This window comes from Sorghum bicolor, chromosome 1, assembly GCF_000003195.3.
Source record: "Sorghum bicolor cultivar BTx623 chromosome 1, Sorghum_bicolor_NCBIv3, whole genome shotgun sequence".
In the NCBI taxonomy this organism is placed as follows: Eukaryota; Viridiplantae; Streptophyta; class Magnoliopsida; order Poales; family Poaceae; genus Sorghum; species Sorghum bicolor.
Genome location: NC_012870.2, coordinates 3,725,756 through 3,750,872, shown reverse-complemented (window position 1 = coordinate 3,750,872; position 25,117 = coordinate 3,725,756). Strand labels below are relative to the sequence as shown.

Genomic DNA, 25,117 nt, shown 5'->3' with positions numbered 1-25,117 from the left:
TTCGGTATCTCACCAAGGCGCTAAGGGTCTGTTAGGATGAGACCCTAGGAAAACTGTTTGGCCCAAGCAACAATCTCAAACGTCCATTTTGGTGGCATGATGTTGTTGGCTGGTCCAACCAGCAATCTCATACCACTAACCAAACAGGCCCTAAGTATTGTTTGAGGATAAAATGGGCCAAACGTCCATTTTGGTGGCATGATGTTGTTGGCTGGTCCAACCAGCAATCTCATACCAGTAACCAAACAGGCCCTAAGTATTGTTTGAGGATAAAATGGGCCAAACATACTAGCTTACTCCCTCTATTCTCAAATAGAGTGCATTGTAACTTCTAAAAAATATATTAAAATATAATACATTATACGTAATGACTATGTTTCGATTTGGCAAAATTTGTTAAAAAGAAAACCATGATTTGAGGAGAAACTCTATAATTAAAATAATCTATAGATACATACATAATTTGAGTGTTTCCTTAAGTTGTCCTAAAATTTATAGAACACATTGTATTACAGGATAAAGGGAGTATGGTTACTCTTTCAGCTAAGGCATTAGTCTGATGATCAAAGATGACGCTATAGGCTTTATTGGCTAATTAGGGCAACTTGTCGATGTTGTTGCACCAACAGAGTCCATCCCATATGAGAGCTACGCGGATTCCTTTGATAGTTCACATGAAAATTAGTCGTTCTTCGTCATGTAAGCATGATAGTCATGGTTTACTAGTTTGCTTGGTTGTGCTTCACTACGAAAGCATGTTGTTATCTATTGTGTCCTTCATGGTATATTTGCAATTCGAGCATTTTAGTTCCTTGTAGTGTGTGACCGATTTTTGTATCAACAATATCCTTGCCAGTTGCCACCAAAGAAGAGCACAGGGACCTTTGCGATGGAGCTCTAGTGCACAATGACAACGATGAGGCGTCGGGACCGAGCTGGAGCTCAAGGGAAGAGAAGAGTGGTCGTTGCCACTTGGCTAGTAGCTAAGGAGCTAACAACCTCATGTTAGGAGGTCAACAGATTGGGGCCATGTGGTGTGCCTAGGGCCATGATGTCTCCAAGGAACATGGGCATTTTTGAGAATAATGGAAAGTACAATGAGGATATAATTTAAAAGTATAGGGACCACTTACATGATTTGTTGCTGCGAGACCTTTTTAAGTCATTGATGGTTTTAAAAGGTCATGCCTTCCAAACCTAGTGGCGGAGGCTTTGCCTTTTTATTAGATGTTTTTGATGTGATGTTTGTGTTTGCAGTTTTGCTCTTGTTGTGAGCGGTCTGCAGTTTTTAGAGTTGTCATAACTAGTTATTGTAGCTTTGGTCTTTCATTATAAACCATTTATGAAATAATTTTTGTTTGATTAGTCTGAGCTTCCTTCCTTATTTATATAATTGTCAGTTAGGAGCGGAGGCTCATGGAGGCGAAACTGGACCTCCGCCCCCCTTCCTCTGTGCTTTGTTAGTTATTAATTCTAACTTTGGTAGACTGTAATATCATAGATGCTTATAGACTGCAGCTATAGTCATATGTAGAAAGCTTTGATAGCTAGGAGCTGAAGTAGTTTTTTCAATTTGCCCCTCCTTGATCCTGGCCACCCTCCGCCACTGTCGGCAGTCCTTTTACTCGGTTCTTTTTTTTTTAAAAAAAAAAGTCTCGAAGGAACAAGTCGCCTGGTTACTTTGTATATTTCCATTCGGGTCCCTGCATTAACTTGTACTATCGTTCAACCCCCTGCGATTCTGCTAGTCAGGAACCGTACGATACGACTAGGCTGCCAATGAGCGTTATTGCCAAGCCCTAGCCGCCGCGCCTCCATGTCGTTGCTTGCGGCTAGGCGCTGCAGTCTTGCAGATCCCTTGAGCTTGCTTGTTGGGCTCGACGGCAAACAAGGGAGCCATTCTTTCCTGTTGCGGTGTGAAGTTACTTGGAACAGGATGATAATGGCTAAACGCTTGGTTCCAGAATTTCAGCTTTGTTAATGTTAAGTACTACTCTCTCTTTTTTTTTTGGCTTGTTTCATCATTATTGTTTAGTTGAACTTTCCTCAGCATTAGAAGAGTTCATTTGAATGTGGATTATGATTCATGCTTATAACCTAAATTAAAGTTAGCACTTCCTCTTGACCTGCTTGGAGCTATTGGGCATGGAACTGAAAACTCTGAGAAACAGGTTTTTGCAGTGTGGCCTTGGCAGGATGAATTGGGACCTGAACTCTGAAGACTTCATAGTTCTGTTCAGACCAACTTATGCCGGACATTGCCGAAGTAATATCTGGATGTTCCGTCAGGTTGAATGGCTAGTAACACTCAACACATCAGAACGAGTTTACAAAGTCCTGACAGAATTTTTTTACTTTTATGTCAAGATGTTGTCAGCTCAATGCATAGGTCCTATGGAAAGGAGTAATCATCACTCCTGTATTACTCAGAGACCTGCTTCAGGTTGTTTTTGTCATGAAAATAATCAAAGTGGGCATCATACTTTTGACCGATTTCATAGCGCAGAATCTGAATTGATTCAGCGTTTTCTGAAGCAGAAACATAGCGGCAGTCAGAGAATGTCCATCTAGCTGCATGAGACAATGACCCAATGCAAATTATCATCCGGAAGAAATGTGTCCAAGTAGCTACGCGTTTCTCAATTGCAGAGCCAACTTCATCCTTTGATGGTTGAATAGAAAGATGTACACCAGTAACTGTTTGGGTTATAGGGTATGCAAAGCTGTTTGGCATGCATGAATAGCCAGGAAAATGTATGAACAAACGAAGGGCATAAATATCTTTTCATTCAGATATATAGCTACTTCGATGTTTTCAAGGAAAGGAGTTCACTATACTAATTCACCTGATTTAGTTATCATCAGTTTGCAGAAGTGATAGTATTCAGTCATCATGGCTTCATCTCAAGGAAAGACCACTGTCTTTTTTCAGAAGAACTAAACTAGGACATGTTAAACCAACAGTTCAATGTTGCATTAATCACCGGTTATTACTAGAAAGAAACATTTCTTGCTCACTTTATCTCTACCGTGCCAATGCAGGTGCACATTGTGATGGCAATGAGGAGAAGAATTGGGACGAACGCACTAACACAATCACTAATGCACAGGAAGGTGCAGAGTCATTACCTTGTGCTTGGCCAAGAAGGTGCCGAGGCTGGTGCGCACACGCCTGTCACTGTTTGCCAGACGGAAGATTGTGAAACCGCAGGCCGCGAGCGCATCCGGAGAGGCAGAGAGGCGTTTCACCTGTGGCGTCAGGATAGCTGGGTGACGCGCGCCGGATCGTAGAAGCCTGAAGCCCCCGCCGCCGTGGGCGTGGGAGACAACCCGTGCGAGCGCCGATGGCGGGGCAAGAAGGAGCAGGGCGAGCGGCGGCGACGCGAGGCGCGGGGAGCGGACACAGACGGGGGAGTGTGCGTCTGTCGTAGATTTTAGTACCGTATTGTTAAAATACGGCTAGTTAAACTTAGTTAAATATGTTACAGTTCCGTATAAAATTGCCTCCCGGAAAGGGATGGCACAGCTAATCAGCTATGTATATGTGTAGAGAAGAAGCATGTATGTATAAACACATGTACATAGCAGATGTTGTACACGGTGCTAGAAAAAAAATTGCCTCCCGGAAAGGGATGGCACAGCTAATCAGCTTACATAGCAGATGTTGTACACCGTGCTAGAAATTAGCACAAAGCATTTTAATTTTTTCTTTGTTCCTCATTATTATATAAGTTTTTTATACTCTAAAATTGCATTTTCATACTAAATTAGCTATTTGTACCACAATTATTCTATATTCTTACTAATGTCTACCAAGATGCATATTTAGCTCCCTATAAATTATGATAATTTTTTTTGTCCCTGGTTCTTATATAAGTTTTTGATACTCTAAATTGCATTTTTAATATAGTAAAATTTCTAATTGTATCATAATTATCCCATATTCTTTTTTATGTCTAAATGATGATAACTCATATCTTGGATATCCATGTGTTTGGATGGAGGGGTGATGTGGGTTCGGGTCGGTTGGACCCTAATTTTGCAATATTTGGTTTGAGGATCAGGTGGGTTGGGTTCATCCCCAGTAGGAAATATAACGTATATATGTGGGTTCAATGGCGATCCACTTTGCTCCTTACGTGTCTTGCGCTCCTATGTGGTGGCGGCAGAGCTACTACGTGGGAGAGCAGTGCCTTCTGTGCGGAGTAGAGGTTGTGCTCTCGCGGGAGGAGGTCGAGGAGGCGGTCCCAGGGGTGGTGGCGGGCGGAGGTCGTGCTCTTGCTGGCGGTGGAAGGCATGGCTGCTCGGTGTGCACGACGTTAAAGCTCCTGCAGGCGGAGATCGAGGGCGGGGCAGCATCGGGGGCTAGGCGGCATCGCTGCATCGAGTGCGGATCGAGATTGAAGTCGACACACAAGAAGAAGAAAGATGATGAGGATGACACATGGGGCCCTTATGTTAGGGGTCAGCAACCCAAATCCATTTGTCTTGGAATCAAATAGAAAACTAGGATACAACTAACCCTCTAAACCAAACAGAAAATGGATACCTTTGGTCCCCAAACATGATGACTACAACTAAGGCATTAGCCAGGACGGTCAAACCCTGCTCCTGAGGCCACTCAGGGCTTGAGGGCTTCTCGAGTTATCACTGTGTTGGGATCCAAGTGAAACCTTTCATAGCGTCAAAGAAACATCCATAAGTCAAATCAAAGGATGATGTACCTGTGCATTATAACGGAACTCAAAACCTATAGGGGCATGATCCCTGATCGTGAGTTAGAGTTATTCTAACTCATATGTATGTTTTCGATAGTCTTAAAATGCATTTTTATACTAAATTTGCTAATTGTACCACAATTACCCCCATATTCTAATTTTGTATACTAAAATGCATTTTTAGCTCCCCATAAATGATGATGAACGTATCTTGGATGTCATCGTTAAGGCATTTTTAGCTCCCCATAAATAATTATGGAAGTATCTTGGATGTCCTCATGACTAAGGCTTAGTCAGGCCGATCAAGCCCATGCCCGGGAGGCCACTCAAGGCTCGAGGTCTCCCTAGGCTACCACTCTGTTGGATCGGAGTGAAACGTTTTGTAGCGCCCAAGAAACATGGGTTTCAGAAATCAAATCAAAGGATTGGGGCTGGTGTCACCTCAAATGGATTCTTTGCCGAGTTTTTGATACTCTTACACTAATAAACACATTCGTGTACGTGTTACAATATAGAACTTAATATATTTAGTAATCAGACTCCGTCGATCGCTAGACACGAATTGTTTTAACTCATATATGAGTGTGGATCATGAGTCCAAGTTACATATGAGATATACATAGGGTCATGACTCATAGTCTAGATCACATCACACATCAGACACATAAGGCATGGGTGTAGTTTGAAAAGTAAAAAAAAGTGAGAGACATAGTAAGAAACTCTCTACCATTTGAGTAGTTAGGGCGAGGCGGCTGAAAAAAAAAGAGATGTAGTACTCTTTCCGTCCATGAAAAAATCATTTCCTAGAATTGTTCTAAGTTAAATTTTTTAAATTTTAACCAAATTTCTAAAAAAATATTAAGATTTATGATATCAAATTAGTACCATTAGATTTATCATAGAATATATTTTCATAAGATATATATTTTATGTCATAGATGTTGTTACTCTTTTCTATAAAGTTAGTCAACAAATTTTAAGAATTGATTCTTTCGTGGATAGAGGGAGTAATTTTGACTCTTTAATATTATAGGTACTAAGACTTGCTAATTGTACCACATTTTAAAATTTATCCCTGTTCTCCTCTAATAGTTCTTTGATACTCTAAAAATGTTTTTATACTAAACTTGCTAATTGTACCATAATTGCCCGTATTCTCATTCAGGACTATCAAAATGCATTTTTAGCTCCTTTAGGCCTTGTTTGGATGTTGTTGGATTCAACTCAATCCACATGTGTTGAGGTGGATTAGAGTGGAACTTGAACTAAATTCCACCCTAATCCACCCCAACATATGTGGATTGATGCGAATACGACTATATCCAAACAAGTCCTTAATGACGTAGGAACGCGTGTATCCCGAGTATGCTTACGAAGGCAATAAGTACTGTTTGATGACCAAGGCATTAGTCAAACGGGTCAAGCCCCTCCGCTCAAGAGGCCACTCGCTCAAGGCTTTTCGGCTAGGATCTGAACATCCTTGTCGTAGTTTTTTTTTTGACAAGTATCCTTGTCGTAGTTAAGTTTGAAGCAATGCATGGTTTGAACTTTCAATAATGTGTTCAAATGAATTGAACTAGTATTGTAATCATCTTAGTATTTCTAAACATCCGCTGTCACTCTAAACTGGTATTGTAATATTAGGTTTATCATGTATTGTAATGCAAAACTAAAACTTGTAATCTTATTTGTGGACTTCACTACACATTTATATAGGCACTATATCGAACGAGGATGGTTTCAAGTTCTTCCAAATTGCTAGTTCGCTTGTAAACCTTGTCATATTTCAACAAGAAAGCGTGTTGTTATCTGTTGTATTCTTTGGTCCACCTACAACCTGAGTGTTCTAGTTTCTTGTGGTGTGTGACCAAAGAAGAGCACGAGGTCCTATGCGAGAGAGCTCTGGTGAACAATGGGCCCAGCTGGAGCCTAGGGGAGAGAAGAGTCATCCATCGCAAACATGCGCGTTGTTGCACCGATGCTAGTTATTCTAACTCATATATACGGTACATGGAGGATGCGAGGACCCTTTAGAAAATTTTAAAAAGATAGGCCAAAGAATGTTCTCTCTTTTATAATATACTATAACAAATATGTCCATGCGTTACTATAAAGAAAATTAAGTTATAGAATATTTATGGGAAACGAGAATACGAGTGCTCTTTTTATCTTGATAGATTTTTTCTCCTATGTAAAGCATAAAAATACTTACTCGTAGATATATCATAGCTTTATTGTTTAGACTACCTACATGTTATTTCAGTTAAATATCGAAAAGGAGACGATTGCTAGTATGTCAAATATCTATCCTCTATCCACTGGTGATTATGACGAGAGACCTCTTTTTATACACCCTTGGGTGGTTCTCTTCAGGAATTATACTAGTACATGCATACATTTAGAGATGTCAACAAGGAATTCTCTGTTGCGGATGTCTCCCCATCCCCGTCTCTATTGGGAGAACAATTCTTTGTCCCTATCCCCACCAATGCTCGTGGAGAAGCTTTTTCTCCCATCTCCATCTCCACGCTGAGAATTTATCCATGTGGGGAACCCATTCTCGCTATGAGTGCAACATTTGTAGAGCAAAAATGTAAATTCATGGTGTCAAATAAATATAAATTCAACAGACAAAATTTCATATTACAAGAGACCTCTATATTAGGGTTTAATTTGCTATCTAGGCAATGTGTTGAGTTTTTGGTAGGATTTTAACATGCCAAGTCACTAATTTAGAGTAAGAGAAAGTTTGCGGGGGCAAGTTCACGAGGAACGGCTCGCGAAGGCGATAGGGACTAAATTTTCTCTATTTCAATCCTGTGGGGATTAAAATATTAAATCCCACCCTTCCCATCCTTTGATAGCGGAATTGTCCTCAGGTCTCCATTGCCATCTCTATGTACATCATTATAAAAAAGAAAAACCATAGGAAAAAAGAAAAAGAGTAGAAAACCATCTTTTGGTTTGCTAAAATTATGTTAAAAATTATGGTGAAAATCTTTATTTTGTTGCTTTTATTCTTTGTTTTTTTTATACTTATGGGAAACAAACATAGAAAAAAAAAGAAAAAAACAATCATACGAACGGACAAAAAATTAGGCAGTGATAATCGGCAAAGCTTTTGTTCGTTTTGTTTTAAAAAGAGTTAGAGAAACATGCTGCCTTGGACCCAGCGGCAGTAGGTTACTTTGTATATTTCCATTTGGGTCCCTGCGTTCAGTTGTCCTGTCGTTCAATCCCCTCTGATTGGGCCAGTCAGGAACCGTACAATACTAGGCTACGGTGGAGCGTTCTTGACAAGCCCTCGCCGCCGCGCCTCCACGCCGTTGCTTGCGGCTAGGCGTTGCGGTCTTGCAGATCCCTTGAGCTTGTTGGCCTCGACGGCAAGCAAAGCTGGAGCCGTTCTTTCCTGATGCATTGGAACAGGATGATGGTAAACCAGAATTTCAGCTTCGTTAAGTACTACTTTTTTTTTTTGCTTGTTTCATCATTAATTTTTACTTGAATTTTCCGCAGCATCAGAAGCTTCAAATGAATGCGGGCTCTTGATTCATGCTTATAACCTAAATTAAAGTTTGCACTTCCCCTTAACCAGCTTGGAGCTATTGCCTATCGGGCATGAAACTGAAAACTCTGAGAAACAGGTTTTTGCAGTGTGGCCTTGGCGGGATGGACTGGGACATGATCTCTGAACTCTGAAGACTTTATAGTTCACACCAACTTATGCAGGACATTGCCGAAGGAATATCTTGATGTTCCGTCAGGCTGTATGGCAAGTAACACAGAACGAGTTTGCGTCGTCCTGACAGAAATTTTTTACTTTTATTATCTCAAGATGCTGTCAGGTAAATTTACAGGTCATATGGAAAGGAGTAAACATCACTCCTGTATTACTCAGGGACCTGGTTCATCTGTTATCTACAACTCAGCAGAGTGAAACACATGATGGGGTCAAAACCTATAGTGAGTGGCTTAACACCCCAAACCATATTCAGATTGGTTGAGGAGTTCAAGCATCACAGAGCCCACAACTTTTGCGGCAAAATCCATTAGTATCCTTGGTGCCAACCATGTATGTTGGGTTCTTGTAACATTCCCCAATAGCAGCCCATTTAGGGCAGAGCTCATTGTCATCGGAACATGGCGCGTCCATCCTTACATTTGGAGGATTATCGAATGATCTGACGTGAATCCATTTCGTTGCAGACCACTTCTCACCCTCAATTACTGGGCAGCTCCCATGAAGACTACTTGTATCAGTTGTTGCATTGAGATGAAGACCGAAGAACAGTAGCGCGTCTCCTTTTTTTGGCTTCACTGCAGGAGAAGAACACAGCCTTGTCATGGGAATAGGACAATGGAAACTTTGTTTGGGGCTACTGAAGTAAATCGTCAATGCCGATAGAGGCAGATCAGCTCGGAAAAGTATTACTTTTAATATGTAAGAGGCTGAAAGATACCTGCCAGGCCAGATCTTGAACACTCTGACCAAGTTTCATCCTTGTACTGTAAATGGCTTCCCTGAAAGCAACATGCCAAGTCACTCTAATTGCAAAAACAAATAACTGAAGTAATCTCAGAGCTCTATTTTCAAAAGACAGAAAATAATCTCAGAAGTGTGTACCTCAGCATTTGGAAATACAGTTTCTCCACCCTTCTTGACATCTGTCAAGTACATAAGGACAGTTGCAAATCGCTGACCGCCATGCTTCACGTTATTTTTGTCATGAAAATAATCAAAGTGGGCATCATACTTCTGACCGATTTCATAGCGCAGAACCTGCATTGATTCAGCGTTTTCTGAACGAGAAACATAGCAACAGTCAGAGAATGTCCATCTAGCTCCATGAGGGCATGAGGCAAATGACCCAGTGCAAATTACCTTCCGGAAGAAATGTCCAAGCAGCTACGCGTTTCTCAATTGCAGAGACAATTTCATCCTTTGATGGGTCAACAGAAAGAAGTACATCAGTAGGTGTTTGGGTTAGAGGGTATGCAAAGCTGTTTGGCATGCATGAATTGCCAGATGCAGCTCTGGCTGTATACGCTGTGTTTATATGTTCATTTCATATATTTCACCAGGCAAATGTATGAACATACGAAGGCCACAAATATCTTTTCAGTCAGATAAATAGCTACTTTGATCTTTTCAAGGAAAGGGGTTTATTTTGTCGACACTGTACAAATTCGCCTGTTTTAGTTATCATCAGTTAGCAGAAGTACTAGTATTCAGTCATTATGGCTTGATCTCAAGGAAAGACCACTGCCAGCAGATAAGCTGTCTTTTGCAAAAGGACTAAACAAGCACATGCTAAACCAGCAGTTCAATAGTGAATTAATCCAGTTCAATAGTGAATTAATCGCTCTGCAGTACAAAGAAGCATTTCTTGCTCACTTCGTCTCTACCGTGCCAATGCAGGTGCACAGTGCGATGGCGATGAGGAGAGAGATGGAGCGAACGCACTAACACAATCAACCGGTCGGATTTCCCTTGATCGAGCAAGAAGAGGAAGAATCGCACGGTGCAGAGTGATTACCTCGTGCTTGGCCAAAAAGGCGCCGGAGCTGGTGCGCACTTGGCTCATGAGGCTTTTCCCGGAGTCGTTATCCGCCACCATCGACTTCTCCATGCTGCCTTTCGCCTGAACCCAACAGAAAGGAAAAGCAAACGACTCTGTAATCCTCGCCACCACGAAAAGCCTCAGCGGCGGCTGCAGAAACGTCGATTCGCGAATCCATGAGTGGGAGGAAGAGGAACCCAACCCACCAGGTTGATGAGGTGGTCGCACTCGGTGTCCGACAGGAAGCCGCTGTAGAGGAACGCCCTGCGAGAGCGCAGCGCACACGCCTGTCACCGATGACAGCCACGCGAAGAATGTGAAAGCGCAGCAGCCGTAGAGGCAGGCAGGCACAAAGGCGTTTCACGGTTTCACCTGGGGCGCCAGGAGAGCTGGGTGACGCGCGCCGGATCATAGAAGCCGCCGCCGCCACCGTGGGCGTGGGTGACGACCCGCGCGAGCACGATGGCGGCGAGAAGGAGCAGGGCGACCGGCGGCGCCATAGGGAGTTGGGGACGAATGGAAGAGCGCTGCGGAGGCGATCGTGCCGGTCTCTTATATTCTTGGTGCTTTAGTGATATAAAAAAGAAGGGGGCGGCACGGCGTCAGTTGCAGGAGGGAGAGGCGGTCGGTCACCTGGATTCGGTCGGCGGCGGCGCCCACTGGAATGGAGTGGAGCGGAGACAGGGAGAGGAGGAAGCGGAAACGGACGGGCGCCAGGGGAATTGAACATGGTTTTCTGTGGGCGATAATAGTACTTACTGTTATACTCCCAGTACAGTGCATTTTAGGAACTGTATTAAAACAAATTAAGAGAGGATATAATATATATTTGTTTTATTTCCTAATCAAATACTATTATCAGCATTATTAATGATGATTGGTTGATAAATAGAAAAAAATTAATATAAACTTGGTTTTTATCTTCTAGAATGCATTATATTTAAGGATAATTTTTAAATGCTATAATATACTATATTACAGAACAAGCATGCATGTAAAAGTATTTTTTTTTAAAAAAAAAGTGTATATGTTGCGGTTAACTTATACGGTGCTAGATATTAGCACCAAGCATTTTTAATTTTTTTGTCCCTTGTTCTAATTTTTTTTTGTTCCTTCTCATCTAAGTTTTTGATACTTTAAAAATGTCTAATTGTATCATTATTGTCCTATATTCTCATTTATGTCTGTCAAAAATGTATTTTAGCTTCCTAAATGACAATGACATGTAACTAAATACTATTTGAGGACGGGAGTCAGGTTGGTCAAGCCCTCGTTCTCATCTACTTCTCATTCATGTTTGTCAAAATGTATTTTTAACTTCCTACATGACGATGACACATATCTCACAAATAATAAGGGCACTCACAATGCAGACTCTATCATAGAGTCTAAAGTTATTTATTACCTCGAACAATGTGGACTTGGAGTCTAAATAAGACTTGGAGTCTTATTTTTTCTACCTCTTTCTTCAATAAATATGCTGTCACATCAGCAAAATATCATAAATAATATGTAATTAAGTGTCTTGGACTCTGTGATAGAGTCTTGCATTGTGAGTGCTCTAATAACGCCTCGAACTATGGCAGCCACAAGCCAGCGAGGAATTGCACCTAGTGGATTCAATGTACGATTTACTTATTGGGCTGCTATGCTAGCTTGTTTTTAAAGAAAGGAAGAAGTCCACTTTAGGTCCCTCAACTTTCGTAAAAGTCTGTTTTTCATTCCTGAACTTCAAAACCGGGTAAAATACATCCCTCAATTTTTAAAACCATGCATATTACGTTCCTGACATTGTTATGAGCGGTTTTGAAGGCAGTTTTGTTTTTTTTATTTTTATTTATTTTGGCTGAATATTTGTAAAATTAGAGTAAATCACATAAAATTTATAAAATAGTAATTCTAATTGTGTTGGACTCCAGATAAGTAGATCTACATAGTGAACATATAATATAGTATGCTTTAGTATAAAATTTTTATTGTAGCTTTAGATCTGTGTTTTTGTATAATTAATTAGAATAATTCATAGCTATAGTTTGTATGGTGCAATTGTGGTGAATTTTTTATGTTAGACTAATTATTATATGTTTAAACTATGGTAAAATTTCATACTCATTAGATCATGTATAACTTAGTTATATATTTATTATAATTTAACAAGCATAAACCTAAATAAATCTATAACTAAGTAATACGTGATTCAATGAGTATAAATTTTTTACTATAACTCAAACATATAATAATTAGCTCACCATATAAATTTCATCACAATTAGACCATAGAAAGTGTATCTATAATTAGTCTAATTAATTAAAAAAACATAGATCTAAAGATGCATCAAAAAAATTGTACTAGAACATACTATATTATATATTCAATGTGTAGATCTACTGATCTAAAGTCCAACAAAATTGAGTTTTCTATTTTATAATTTTTATGTGATTTACTGTGATTTTTTTCAAAAAATTCAGCCAAAATAAATAAAAAGAAAAAGGTAAAACCGCTTTCAAAACCAGGTCAAGTATGCAATGTGCATGGTTTTTCCTTAGATAGACTTTTGTGAAAGTTGAAGGACCTAACATAGACTTTTTCCTTAAAGAAAAGAGTATACTGCTATGTTATGCTTCGTGGGCTAGTTAGCTAGTAGTCATCATACTAGTTTCTTCATGGGCCTTAGTTTTTTGCTGGAGGCAGGGGGATTAGGATGAGAGTGAAACGTTTCGTCACGTCTAAAAACCTATGTTTCAGAAGTCAAATCAAAGGATGAAGGCTGACGACACCCAAAATGAGTTACAACCCCCCTCCCCCTCTATCTAGTCCGGTATAGTGCGCATCAGACTCGCCCTGTTCGTTTGGCTAATAAGTCATTATTGAAAATACTGTTCATTGATTTATTGTGAGAGAAAAACTCTGTTAAATAGTTACCAACAGTTCTTGATGGTTTAGGATACAAACTCAAGGTAATTGGTAAGGGATCGGGGAGGGATTGAGAGGAATTAGGGATAGGAAGCAAGAACAATAATGGGGGTTCTCGAACAAGATTAAGAGGTACAAGATGCATTGGCGTTTCTAGTTCTGTTCAATCCTCTCTGATGTGCGCCCTCCTTCACCCTTGTAGTCTCTAGTCTGGTTGGCCCTTTCACTTGACTTGGCCCAAGTCAAGTGAAAGGAAGGTTTGCAAGCCCATGCATTCGCTTTGCCCCAACTCAACTACGCCCTCCATTAAATTATAAAATATTTTGGTTTTTCTATATATATAGTTTTTGTTATGTACTTTGATATATACATTATGCCTAAATGCATGGCAAAAACATTAAAACATTTTACAATTTAGAACGAAGGGAGTAACTATTAGCTCTACCGGCATTAGTCTAAACCTGCATCTTTTCTGCTCTATCTGAACTCATGTATTTCCGTTTGCTGGAATGCAAATAGGGTGTCCCCACGTTAAAAAAAAAAAATCAGTTGAAAGCCAGTAGTTATCAAGCTGTCAACGAACAAAGACGATACAGAATATATATGCGATTAGAGAAAGTTCAGAATATGACATACATATAAACCATCAGGCTCCTACCCTAGCTAGGTCAAATAAATTTGACATGTACGGAGACAGTCTACAAACATGGATCTCCAGTGTTAGCATCAGCAGCTGAATCAACTACTGACCAAAAGAATGAACGAATGGTAACAAGGTCCAGAGAGTACAAGCCTCAAACTCATCCTCGTGCTGTATCTCGATTTTACTAATCATGTGTGCTCACAGCATTGAATAGCTGCATTGTCATCTCCCAGCATCTGTTCTCCATTATACTAATCACTGTGCTGTCCATTGTCATCTTACGTTGCAGCATTGAGTGCTCCCAGCTTGCAACTTTCTCCACAAACAAATCATGTGTTGTGGGGATTGGTAGTGTGCGGTGAAATAACCATCAAAGCAACCAGGCTGGTAGAACCTGAGATCATGCAAATACTCTACAGGCGAACGAGTAGTATTGAACTTCTCAACCCACATGCCCATACTAACATCTTCCATCTTGAATAGCTGCATCATGAAAAACGTAGCCATTAGCAATTACACATTCAGACTCCATTATTCAAAAAAAAAAACGAAAGAAACCCACTTTTGCTGTATCCAATGACTAGAGATAGAGAAAGGGTATAACTGCTGTACTTACTCTTAATGTCTTATTATCAAACTCGGATAAAATATATTGAGCAATATCGGATGAAATAATATAGCCAGGCCCATTAGCATAAGGAGGATACACTTCCTCTGGCCATTCCTGTTAGGAACAGAAAAACAAGATCAAATTTGTGTACCATAAATGTGGTATTGAACCTCTAACCACCAAAACTGTAAGACGAAAAGAACATAAGAGCATCTCCAAGAGATTAGCCAAATCGTTTTCTAAAGGTAAACTTGGTTAATATTAAAACAAAAAATGTCTCCAATAGACTCTCTAAATGACTTCCCAAATTTAATAGCTCTCCATTCAACCTTATTCGCTCCCTACTTCTAGATAGGGCTCACTAGCCATCTAGGCTCTTGGTTTTACAGAGTCCGTTGGAGTACTCTAGTATTTTTTTATCAAATCTACTTTAGAAAGTAGCTAAATCAGTAAATTTGGCGTGTTTGGTTGTAGGGACTAAAGTTTAATAGGTGTCACATCGAATGTTATATGGAGTGGTTCATGGGGTATTCGAATACTAATAAAAAAATAAATTACAGATTCCGTTAGTACTTTGCGAGATGAATTTATTAAGCCTAGTTAATCCGTCATCAGCAATTTTAGTACTTTAGAAATTAGTGCTAATCATGGGCTAATTAGGCTAAAAAACGTCTCGTAAATTACTCTCACCCTATATTTTTAGTTTCGTAAATAGTCTATATTTAGTACTCCATGCATGTGTTCAAACATTCGATGTGATAGGAAGTAAAATTTAACACAAGTAACCAAACAGGGCCAAAAGGGTCGCCATTCTGTCCGAAATAGCAATGCCAAAAGGTGCTGCTTTCAGTTCCTTATCACATCATATTTGAAAAGGGTAAATCACATTCATGAGACCGAAAAGGGCTCATACCTGATGACCTAACAACTAACATACTGAATTTATGCTAATTCTGTAACCTAGCATTAAGCCATTAAGGGATGGTCATCTGAAAGGGTTTCTTTTAGCCTTTTTAAGGAGCGGCATAATGCACATGCGACAGCTCTTTAACTGTACAGAAAAATAGAGTCTTACCTCATATGTGACAGACCATTTCCCAGATCTTAAGGGTCTGTGGTAGTAGTTTATATTTCCCACATAAATGCTCTTTCCACTTTGGACCTTGTTTACTTGATCCAATACAGATTCAATTCTGACAAATGTATCATCGTCACATTTCATTATGTGCTTTGCAGGAATAACCCTCACCTGAAAAATAGTTGCAATGTCATGATGAATTATGCAAACCATACTAATGCATAATAGAGGAACAAAAATAAATCCATTCAAACAAATCCAAATTACGCACCCCATACTCAACAATCGCGATAGTTTTTAGAACAACAAGGTCATAGCTGTCCATGAATGGAACTATAACAATATCCCCAAAGTAATCTGCCTCCTTCTTCAACTCTTCATTGACCTCGTTTCTTCCATTCTGTGAAGCGTTTTCTTTATTAGATTTGAACAGAAAATTGCCATCGAACTAATAATTCAGCTGTAGAAACCTACCAGAGCAACAAAGAAGCGAGCAACAACATCAGATGATCTCCTGGTAGACATCAACCATGACTTTCGAACAGCCATACGCTCAGCAAAATGGTTAGCAGATGACAGGATGCCAATAAAAAGCTCAGCAGGTTCAGTTGGCAAGGGTGAGGCCTTCCACTGTTCAGACATCTCAAGATAACTTTTTGTTGCAGAAGTAGGAGGTGAAGTGGGCAAAGAACCAGCCAAAATGGACTCGACATCAATGTCTCCTTTCAAAGACAACCGTGTTGCATCCTCGAGATTGTAGCCCTGTCAAGCCAAATATTGAGCAACATTATTAGAAAATTAAATCTTGAGATATCGCTGAGAATAATCCTTACAGAGTTCCATAGCAAACTCACGGTGCGGTAAGGGAACGATGTAACATGCCGGCCATCAACATTGACATGGTAGCCCTCCGAACCAGCTGTTATGATTAAAACAAATTGCTTGCCCTCTGCAAATGGGTATGGCCAGTTGACATTCGACCTACCAATCAAACGGTTCAGCCACCCTTTCATCCGTGATTCTTGTGTCTCGTTGTTATCATCACGAATCCATTTGTTACACTTCAATTCCCCGTCAACTGAAAAGTAAATAATATAACTTCAATTACTTTGAAGACAATTTACCATGCTGACTTCCAAAGGTACTACATTCTTGAAGACAAAGGAATCCTTGTATCTTTTGGGCGAATACTGGAAACAGCTACTATACCAGGTTCAGACGAAAGGTAATTTCCTACAATACGACACGATAGTACCCAAAACGAGGCATTGCCGAGAAAAAAAAAAAAGCTTAGCAACGGAGGAGCTCACCAGTATCGTCGTCCTGCCGTGACGCCCACCCCTCGCAGCGCTGCGGCTGCGCCCACTGCATCCGGTAGCAAGTGTTGAGCTCGATGACGGGGCGGCCACTGAAGTCCCCGCGGATCCTGGGGTTGAAGTGCAGTATCCTTGGCGGCTCCTCCCCCTGCACCGCCTTGGTGCCCAGGAGCTCGAGCATGAACTGCGACACCATGAGCGGTGCGGCCCCGTCCCTCGCTCCCGCGACCTCCGCCCGCGCGGCCCGCGGCCGCGCCACCACCGTGAGGCGCGACCCCACCGCCATCCCGCACGGCAGGTCCACCGCGACTCCCCCGCCGCTCGCGAGCCGGTCCCTCGACACCGAGACCGTCGCGGGGCAGGAGGCCGAGGTGGCAGCGGACGGGGACGGCGAAGGGGACGAGGAGGAGGACGGGGATGCGGGAGCGGAGAGGAGGCGCGCGAGGTGGGGCGCCGCGGCGGCGAATGCGGCGGAGGCCGAGGCGTCGATGGATGACGCGGCAGCGGCAGAGGAGGAGTTGGTGGCGCCGTGGTGGACGCGGACGGAGGAGACGGCGAGCGGGGCAGTCCTGACGGGACGGAGCGGGGACGACGTGTGCAGCGGCGCGGAGGAGGCGCGGAGGAGCTCGCGGCGGCGGGCGCGGTGCGTGGCGGCGTGGATGTGGCGGGGCGACGCGGTGGAGACGGCGAAGGAGGGCAGCTCGAAGAGGAGGAGGAAGAGGAGGTACGCCGCCGCCGCGGCCAGCAGCGCCAGGCGGCACGCGCGCTTGGGCGGCATGGCGCGGCGCGGTACGTTCGCGAACGGGGAGGACAGCAGGGCGAGGGAATGGGGGAGGGGAGAGTCGGTCAAGTAGCCGTTTGGGAAGGCGTGCGCGTGCGCGGGCACGACTTTTTCGGGGAGGTGTCGTGGAACTGGAAGGAAGACTGATGTGGCGTCTGGGTGTTTAAAGACCAGACCGTTGCGGTGGCACTGGCACCGTGTGGGGGTGGGTGGGGCAGGCAGGAACGCACGCAGCGTTCGTGATCCCGGCGAGAAGCTGAGTTAGAGAGCAAGTTTAATAATACAGGCCCACTTGCTGACTGCCTTACAGCCTTCTCTCAGCCCACTTATACAATAGTTAGCTATTCACTATTAATATATGGCCCACTTATCTCTCTCGTAAAGTTTCTTGGTTATTGTGTCTAAGGTGACTGTAAGCTTAGAGCAAGTTTAATAATACAATCTACTTATTGGCTGTAAGGTTTTTTGCAGCCTTCTCTCAGCCCACCCATACAATAGTTAGTTATTCACTATTAATACATGGCCCACTTGTCTCTCTCACAAAGTTTCTTGGTTCCTGTGCCTAGGCTGGCTGTAAGCTTACAGGCCGCTTCTCCTCTCTTCTCTCCTCCAACTCAGCATTTAGCCAGCTTACAGCCCACTATAATACTTGCTCTTACAGTCTGCTCCTCCTCTCTCTCCTTCCTTCTCTCCTTCACATTAGCATTTAGCCAGCTTACAGCCTACCATAATACTTGCTCTAACGGCTCAACTTCTCTAATAACTGGGTTGTCAAAAAAAAAAAACTCTCTAACTTGGAACCTGAAACACTGTTGTGTTCTTTTTGAGATGCGTATGTTACCTGTGGTCGGGGGCACGGCAGGAGCGCAGGGGTGGAAGTGGAAGTGAGAGGAGACATCGGCAGACGCAGATGGCAAGTTTGGAGGACGCCGGGAAGGGAAAACAGGGGACGACGAGCGACGGAACCGCGCACACACGCTATGGTCCACGCGCCACCGACGTGATGAAGCCAGCGACAGCGAGGGAGACCGCACGCCGGGACGCGGCGCCACCGGCCCGGACGTTGTCACGTTTGCGGTTGCGGTTGCGGCTGCGGCGTGAGATGGATTGGGTCGCCTTGGCTGGGTCTCCAAATGAATAGGGGACGCGACGGCCCTGCTCCCCGCGTTCCGCGTGGGCGCATAGTCAGTCCGTCCGGCGATTTCTTTTAAACCTCTTTTCAAATCATATTTCAAAAATAACGTCAAAGCCACGTGGCGTAGCAAAATCACTCCATCACGTCACGCGACAAATGGCTCTTTTAGTAGAGCTCTCGCTTCAGCTAAAATGGCTCCGGTTTTGATTTCTTGTTAGAGTAGCTTTGCCTTCACTTGTTACAAAAAAAGAAAATATTTAGTAAAACGTCTCCTTATTTTACCAACTTGTTAGAAAAATGTTTGGTAAAACATCTCTTATTTTACTATCCGTGGTTGCAATGCATGCTGGCTCTTTGAATTGGGCCATTATTCAGCAACCACCAACCAATGTGCAAAGGAGCCCAGCTTGGGATCAAATAGCGAATCCCAATGGGACTAAAGATGCAGATCAGACAGTATAGGAGCCTCTCGTGAGCAATCTGTAGCACGATAAAAGATTGCTCAGCAACGTTGCTCCCCAGTCCATCAACATTCCCACGTCTATAATTGGCAAAGTTACAGACAATTTCTTGGTAGTACTTGTGTTTAAGCAAGCTACTCTTGCCGGCCATCTGTTCAAGTACTTGATGTCCGGGCAACAATTTTTATTGGGATATAAGAAAGTTGACACAGATTAAAAGCACGGAAAGGCAATGAATGCAGTAGAGCAAATTCATTTTTGCATGCATCTTGTGCGTCCATAAGACAATGATAATGATGAGCTACGTGTCTTTATTCTTGAATTACAAAACTAGGGCACCATAGTCCGAGCAAGGAGCCACGGAAGGGCTCCAACATTTCCTCCTACCTCGGTACCTTCAGTCTGACAGAAAATAAACAGTTCATGTTGCAGCTCCGAGTTAGCACCACGACAGCTGGAAATCTTCGAGCTTCATCAGGGGACGAAAGCACAGTTGCTGGTTGTAAGAAACAGTGGTCTGACCCAGAACCCTCCTTGCTACCGGTTGATGGGAGTATGCATCCGCTCAACGATTCTGTTGATAGCGGCCCGAGTCATTACAAGGGTGTCATGCTGGAGGATACTGTAGACATTGAGCCCCTGCGTTCCATGAAAGCAGAATGGTCTTTTAACCAGAAAAGGTATTCAAGGAAAGAACACTTAGTTTGATTACTCAAACCTCAAGTACTGAAATCATATAACTTACAATGGAAGGAAGTACATTAACATAGTGAAGGTTTTGAGTAGCCAGCTTTAGCTTCTTATCAATGTCACCTCCATCCACCAACAGAACCTTCTTGGTATCATCCATCTGTCTAATGTATTGCACAATGTTTTTTGTCTTGTGGCTAGGGACTTCCAAGTCCTCAAAGACCAAGAGCTATACAAAAACATGGACCCGTAAATTTTAAAGCAAACAATGAAATTCATAAGGATTTTTCCTGCAGGACAGAAAAGTTCAAGAGACATTGAATATGCGCACACTAAAATTTTATAACCACGTCGGAGAACATTGATAAAACAAACACATTCTCATATGCCCATATGGTTTTTAACAGTTAACTTTAAGGAAAGCAAGGAAACAATGTCAGATTTTACTTATATTTGGTAGTCAATAACAATTCAACTAAACATGTGGTTAGCAACTTATCCTCTCATCCTAAAGACTAAAGAGGATCTAGAAAGTCAAGATATTAAAAGGAGTTCAATTATAACATTTACAAATATGTCATTTTGTGAAAAATTGCAACAAAGCCGTGTAGTATTAAAAAATAGTAGCATGTTTCTTCATAGAGCACACTATTAAACTATGATTAAGTATAGCAATTCATTTGTCAATAATAATTTTGTAGATATAATAATAGTTATTAACCAAAAGTGAGCACATCAAAGCACATATATATTAATTTATTTAGGAGATAGCAAATACCTTCCCCTCTGCAGTTCGAGCAGACAAGGCAATCTTAAGCCCCAGACGCCGTACTTTCTTCTGCAGCTTGATTGCATGGCTTCGTGGTTTAGGCCCATGCATGGTTGCACCACCGCGGAACTGTTATGTTCATCATTTAGTTGACTGAACTCCAAACTGGATAGTATGTTCCAAGCAATCTCAATATGAATATATGTATCATTATTCATTCAGTTATAATAACAAACCTGGGGACCACGCAGTGTGCCGTGCCGTGCTCTTCCAGTTCCTTTTTGCTTGTAAGGCTTTCTTCCAGTGCCACTCACTTCACTGATAGTTTTAGTTGAGTGTGTCCCCTGTAAAGACAAAGAAGGGCCTAAGTTATTAGAATACAGAAGACAGAACTGTCATTTTGTAAAGATGGTCCAAGAATTTCATAAATGAAGGCCAAGTAAAAATATAATGAGTGATCCTATTGGTGCACCTGCTGTCTTTTAGCAAGCTGCCACCTTACTACCCGGTGAACAATATCCTTCCTAATTGGAACATCAAAAACATCACCATCCAAAACCATGAAACCCTTGTCCTCATTATGAAAGTTAGTGACCCTAGCTACCAGGTCTTCGTACTGCCCTGCAATATTATAACAATTCAGAGGAATCAAAATTCAGCATATTATTAATTCAAAAGAAAATCAGCATTATTCATAAATAACTGCAACACAGCAGAAGTGGAGTGAAGTTTCATTCAAGTCAAATTTTGGTCCAATTAGGTAACAAACAGTAAGCAAAGCTTTTACCTGACGAAAGATAAGATGGTAAGTCATATGATAGATCATTTGTCGTTAAAAGAAAATTGAGAAGAGTAGTACTGAGAGAGATGCCACTAAAATGGTGATTCGAAACTAGTCAATAGGGGGAGAACTTACCAAGCTCCCGATCTGGTGTCCACACAGTCCTGCTAGAAAGAAGTTCTGGTGGAATCAGCACTTCACTTGGTGGAGCCAAAAGAGTAGAATACCCATTGAAAAAGAAACCTGGATTCTGGAAATGGAACGAGTATTTAAAACAAAAGTCAATGCAGAACTCACGCGCAATCAAATATACTAGAAACACATTTTCAAACAGAGAGAAAGGAAATAGACTTCTTAACAGATGATTGGATGTGATAAGCTAGATCTTGGCAAAAAGATGAGAAAACTTCTATGTTGAAATCTTGATACCCCAAAGTGCTAACAGGACAAATATGATTGATGATTTCCTACCAGATAAGTTAATGAAAAAAAAAATGCTACAGAAGATTGGAGGTTGGAATAGCTGTAGCTTTCACGGCACATGTTTTCAAAGCAAGGCTGTCCCCATTTCCGTTAACAGGAACCAAGTAAAACACAGTTTGAGTGAAGCAAAGCAAAAGCAAGAACAGGAACAGAAAGACAATGAGCAGAGCAAGTTTGAGGGGGCAGACAGAGCATCTGTCATCACATGTAGTCCACTAATCCAAGATCTATTCAGATGTAAAATTTGATAACAAATCCAGATTTTAAATCCCTTGTCAGCAAAGGCCTAAACATTGTATACTGTTGTTGAACAGTAACTGAATGCAGCATAATGAATAGAACAGGCAATTGGACGGCCACCTACAACCACAACTAATGTAACGAAATGGCAGCTAGATGTTTCTCACGCAAGGCCGCAGACACAAAATTGACACCTATATATGATAAAGTGGATCGGCGCTGAAGATTGAAACCTCTTCAATGATACTGACAGTAATTGCTGAAAAGGGACTTTATTTTGCGCTTCCCCTCACGAACCTTGGAATGAAGCAAAAGCAATCCTTGTAAAAATACTCCAACTAGCATAAACATAATTGCAGTCGCGTGAAAGCATCTGATGTTTGCTAAATCACTAGATTTCAAACTGGATTCAGGCAAGTGGCCAGAGCAATCTTGCACCTAAACCACAGCTCTAGCGGTCTAGCCTGAAGCAGACCCATATGGCCATATCCCATCCTACAAGGGACCTACAAGATGTTCTAACAGGCAGACTGGAAGCACCACCGCGGAAAGCCAGACGACGGCGCACGGCCGCACCGAGGTCAGGGGGGAGGGAGGAAAAGAGGGGGTCCAGACCTTCGCGAGGCACGGGCCCACGCCACGCGGCAGGTGGTTGTGGTGCAGCGCCACCGTAGTGGGCGCGGACCCCGCGGCGCGGCGGAGCAGCGACGCGGCGCGCGCGAGGGCCCGCATCGGGTGGGGAGAGAAGAGGCACGCGGCGGCTGGAGTTGCGCCGGCGGAATAGAACGCGGAGGCACGACGGACACCGATCCGCGGCGGCGCTTCCTCTCGTTTGCCTGTTCGCTTGGGGCCTTTGCCTTTCAGCAATAGCACGCGCGCAAGCCCACGGACCACGGCATGCTCGCGGCACCACATGTAGCGTTCGAGATGGTGGGCCGATAGTCGGTCTATGCCGGCCCGCTCAGCTGTGTACAGCCTTCGTATGTCTGCATCTTAGGTGTAGAATACTATTCTGCATCAAACTATTATACTAAAAAAATTTAGTATTGTTCAGTATTCGCGTTTCAGTATTGTTCAGTATTTCATGGTTCTGGTGTAGCGCTGAATGATACTCAACGTTGTTTAGTACTGCTCAGTATTTTTTCTGCTCAGTTTTGACTTGCGGTTATTCTACACCTAGAGTGTAGAATAGCGCTACCGTATATATATATATATATATGACGTGTTTTTTCTACACGTGCATGTAGTTACTCTCATATCATCTATAGTTTTAAGGTGTATATGACCAGACGAAAATATATATAGACGAAGTATATGATCATACTAGACCATCTCGGATGATATGTATGTTAAGTATGTAGTATACATAGAGTATGTGGTTATACTTATTGTATATAATATAGCAGTGACATTTTAGTAATATATTTAAAAATGAATTACTTCAAAAAAATTTCGCGTATAAGATCTAGAGTATCTTAATATGAGTATATAAACATACTAAAACCGATAAAGAGGTACGAACATATATACACAATATGGTTTATTGAAGATGAGAGTAACTAAACATTCGTATAAAAAGAAATTTCCTATATATTCTTTCTTATAGGTAAGAGTTCAAACTTTTAATGCTGAATATAGAAACCAATTAGAATATTCTTTGTCATTGACGGATTAACATGTACTCCCTCCATATCATATTACTTGACGTTTTGGAGCTTACACCTATTTTCAAATTACCAGACGTTCTACACTAGAGAGTAAAAATGGGACGAGTTTGCCTTCAACTGGAGGCACCAACCGTCTGAGCTAACAAGCTTTTTCATATGAGATGCAACTGTAGTCCTATTTAATAGGGGTACACAAAGGAAAATACCTCTAATTAATCACTCCTTGGTAAGCACAATCATGTCTTAAACGCCAGCTAATTCGATATGGAGGGAGTATTGAATACATGATGAGCTTGGTGTAAGTATGATTTACGGATGTTGCATTTTTTGAATAATTTTTATGGTTAGATCTTGAATCTGTTATAATGTTTTAGTTAAGTTATTTATTTATTTTTCGGTTTATATGAACTTAATATAATATTTGAATGAGGATTTTATAAAACACCCTTATTTTGGTTTTCGATTCAAATTTGTTAGATTATTATAGAGAGACTAAAATTCCTTCGATGGCTCATTTTTCTTGGTGCTGTCCTAAAATAAGATCCTATAACAAGACAACATAATTTAGCAAAAAAGAAGAAAATATATGATAATATATGTATCGTTGGTGGATATAGAATCTATATATTATATTATAATCCTAAACTTTATTATAGATTGTATCTCAACATGTAAGCTATTCACCTCAGTGATCTATTATCATATGCAATTAAATCCCACTAGCATCTATAATTAAGATATACATATCAATGAGATACATCATCCATTAATATACATTTAGCTGTCTACGTTAGTGTGCCACTCCATGCATCTACTAACGTTAATTTATGATTATGATATTTCATCCCTTCATATAAGTAATTATATGTAGGCTAATTTTATTTCAGATTGTACGTAATTCCCGCAACAATGTGTAGGACATGCTTCTAGTTTTATTAAAGGACGGTGTGCTGTATAAAAAAAATTATATGCAATTTGTTAAACAATTATAAAATTTGAAACATTATTCATACTAAAACCTGATTAAGTTTGAAGCTTTCATAAACTACAATATAAATAGTCCAAACCCATACATATAGTTCAAGAAAAGAAACTTAAATATTATTTGTTCGACAATTTTAGTGACAATTTAATAAAACAATATGAAAGTACGTAGTGTTTTTTTTTAAAAAAAAGATGATGATTGCACATGTGTGATGTCATCACATGTTTGTGCTTGTGCAGGTAAATTCATTAATCACATGGCCCAAGAAGACAGGAATGAACAAACC

General features: G+C 41.4%; 3 protein-coding genes across 4 annotated transcripts; all 3 read right to left on the bottom strand.

Moving 5' to 3' along the window:
• On the bottom strand, window positions 8,510-10,970 carry LOC8061140 (probable prolyl 4-hydroxylase 7). Its single transcript, XM_002463666.2, has 7 exons — window positions 10,652-10,970; window positions 10,486-10,543; window positions 10,256-10,360; window positions 9,601-9,658; window positions 9,343-9,518; window positions 9,179-9,239; window positions 8,510-9,035 (listed from the first exon to the last, which is right to left on the bottom strand). Exons 1-7 carry the CDS (start codon window positions 10,777-10,779, stop codon window positions 8,728-8,730), a joined length of 894 nt encoding a protein of 297 aa, XP_002463711.1. The 5' UTR covers window positions 10,780-10,970; the 3' UTR covers window positions 8,510-8,727.
• Window positions 13,765-17,723, bottom strand: LOC8061139 (hydroxyproline O-galactosyltransferase GALT6). Its single transcript, XM_002463665.2, has 7 exons — window positions 16,834-17,723; window positions 16,378-16,601; window positions 15,998-16,285; window positions 15,795-15,923; window positions 15,521-15,694; window positions 14,452-14,559; window positions 13,765-14,318 (listed from the first exon to the last, which is right to left on the bottom strand). The coding sequence occupies exons 1-7, from the start codon at window positions 17,615-17,617 to the stop codon at window positions 14,109-14,111; spliced, it is 1,917 nt and encodes a 638-aa protein (XP_002463710.1). The 5' UTR covers window positions 17,618-17,723; the 3' UTR covers window positions 13,765-14,108.
• Window positions 19,435-23,061, bottom strand: LOC8061138 (50S ribosomal protein L4). Of its 2 annotated transcripts, none has more exons than XM_002463664.2 (7): window positions 22,795-23,061; window positions 21,592-21,706; window positions 21,148-21,296; window positions 20,912-21,019; window positions 20,685-20,804; window positions 19,962-20,135; window positions 19,435-19,855 (listed from the first exon to the last, which is right to left on the bottom strand). In XM_002463664.2, exons 1-7 carry the CDS (start codon window positions 22,909-22,911, stop codon window positions 19,754-19,756), a joined length of 885 nt encoding a protein of 294 aa, XP_002463709.1. In that variant the 5' UTR covers window positions 22,912-23,061; the 3' UTR covers window positions 19,435-19,753. The 2 variants fall into 2 exon arrangements, with proteins under 2 accessions (XP_002463709.1, XP_021311696.1); XM_021456021.1 differs by lacking the exon at window positions 22,795-23,061 and adding an exon at window positions 22,477-22,742.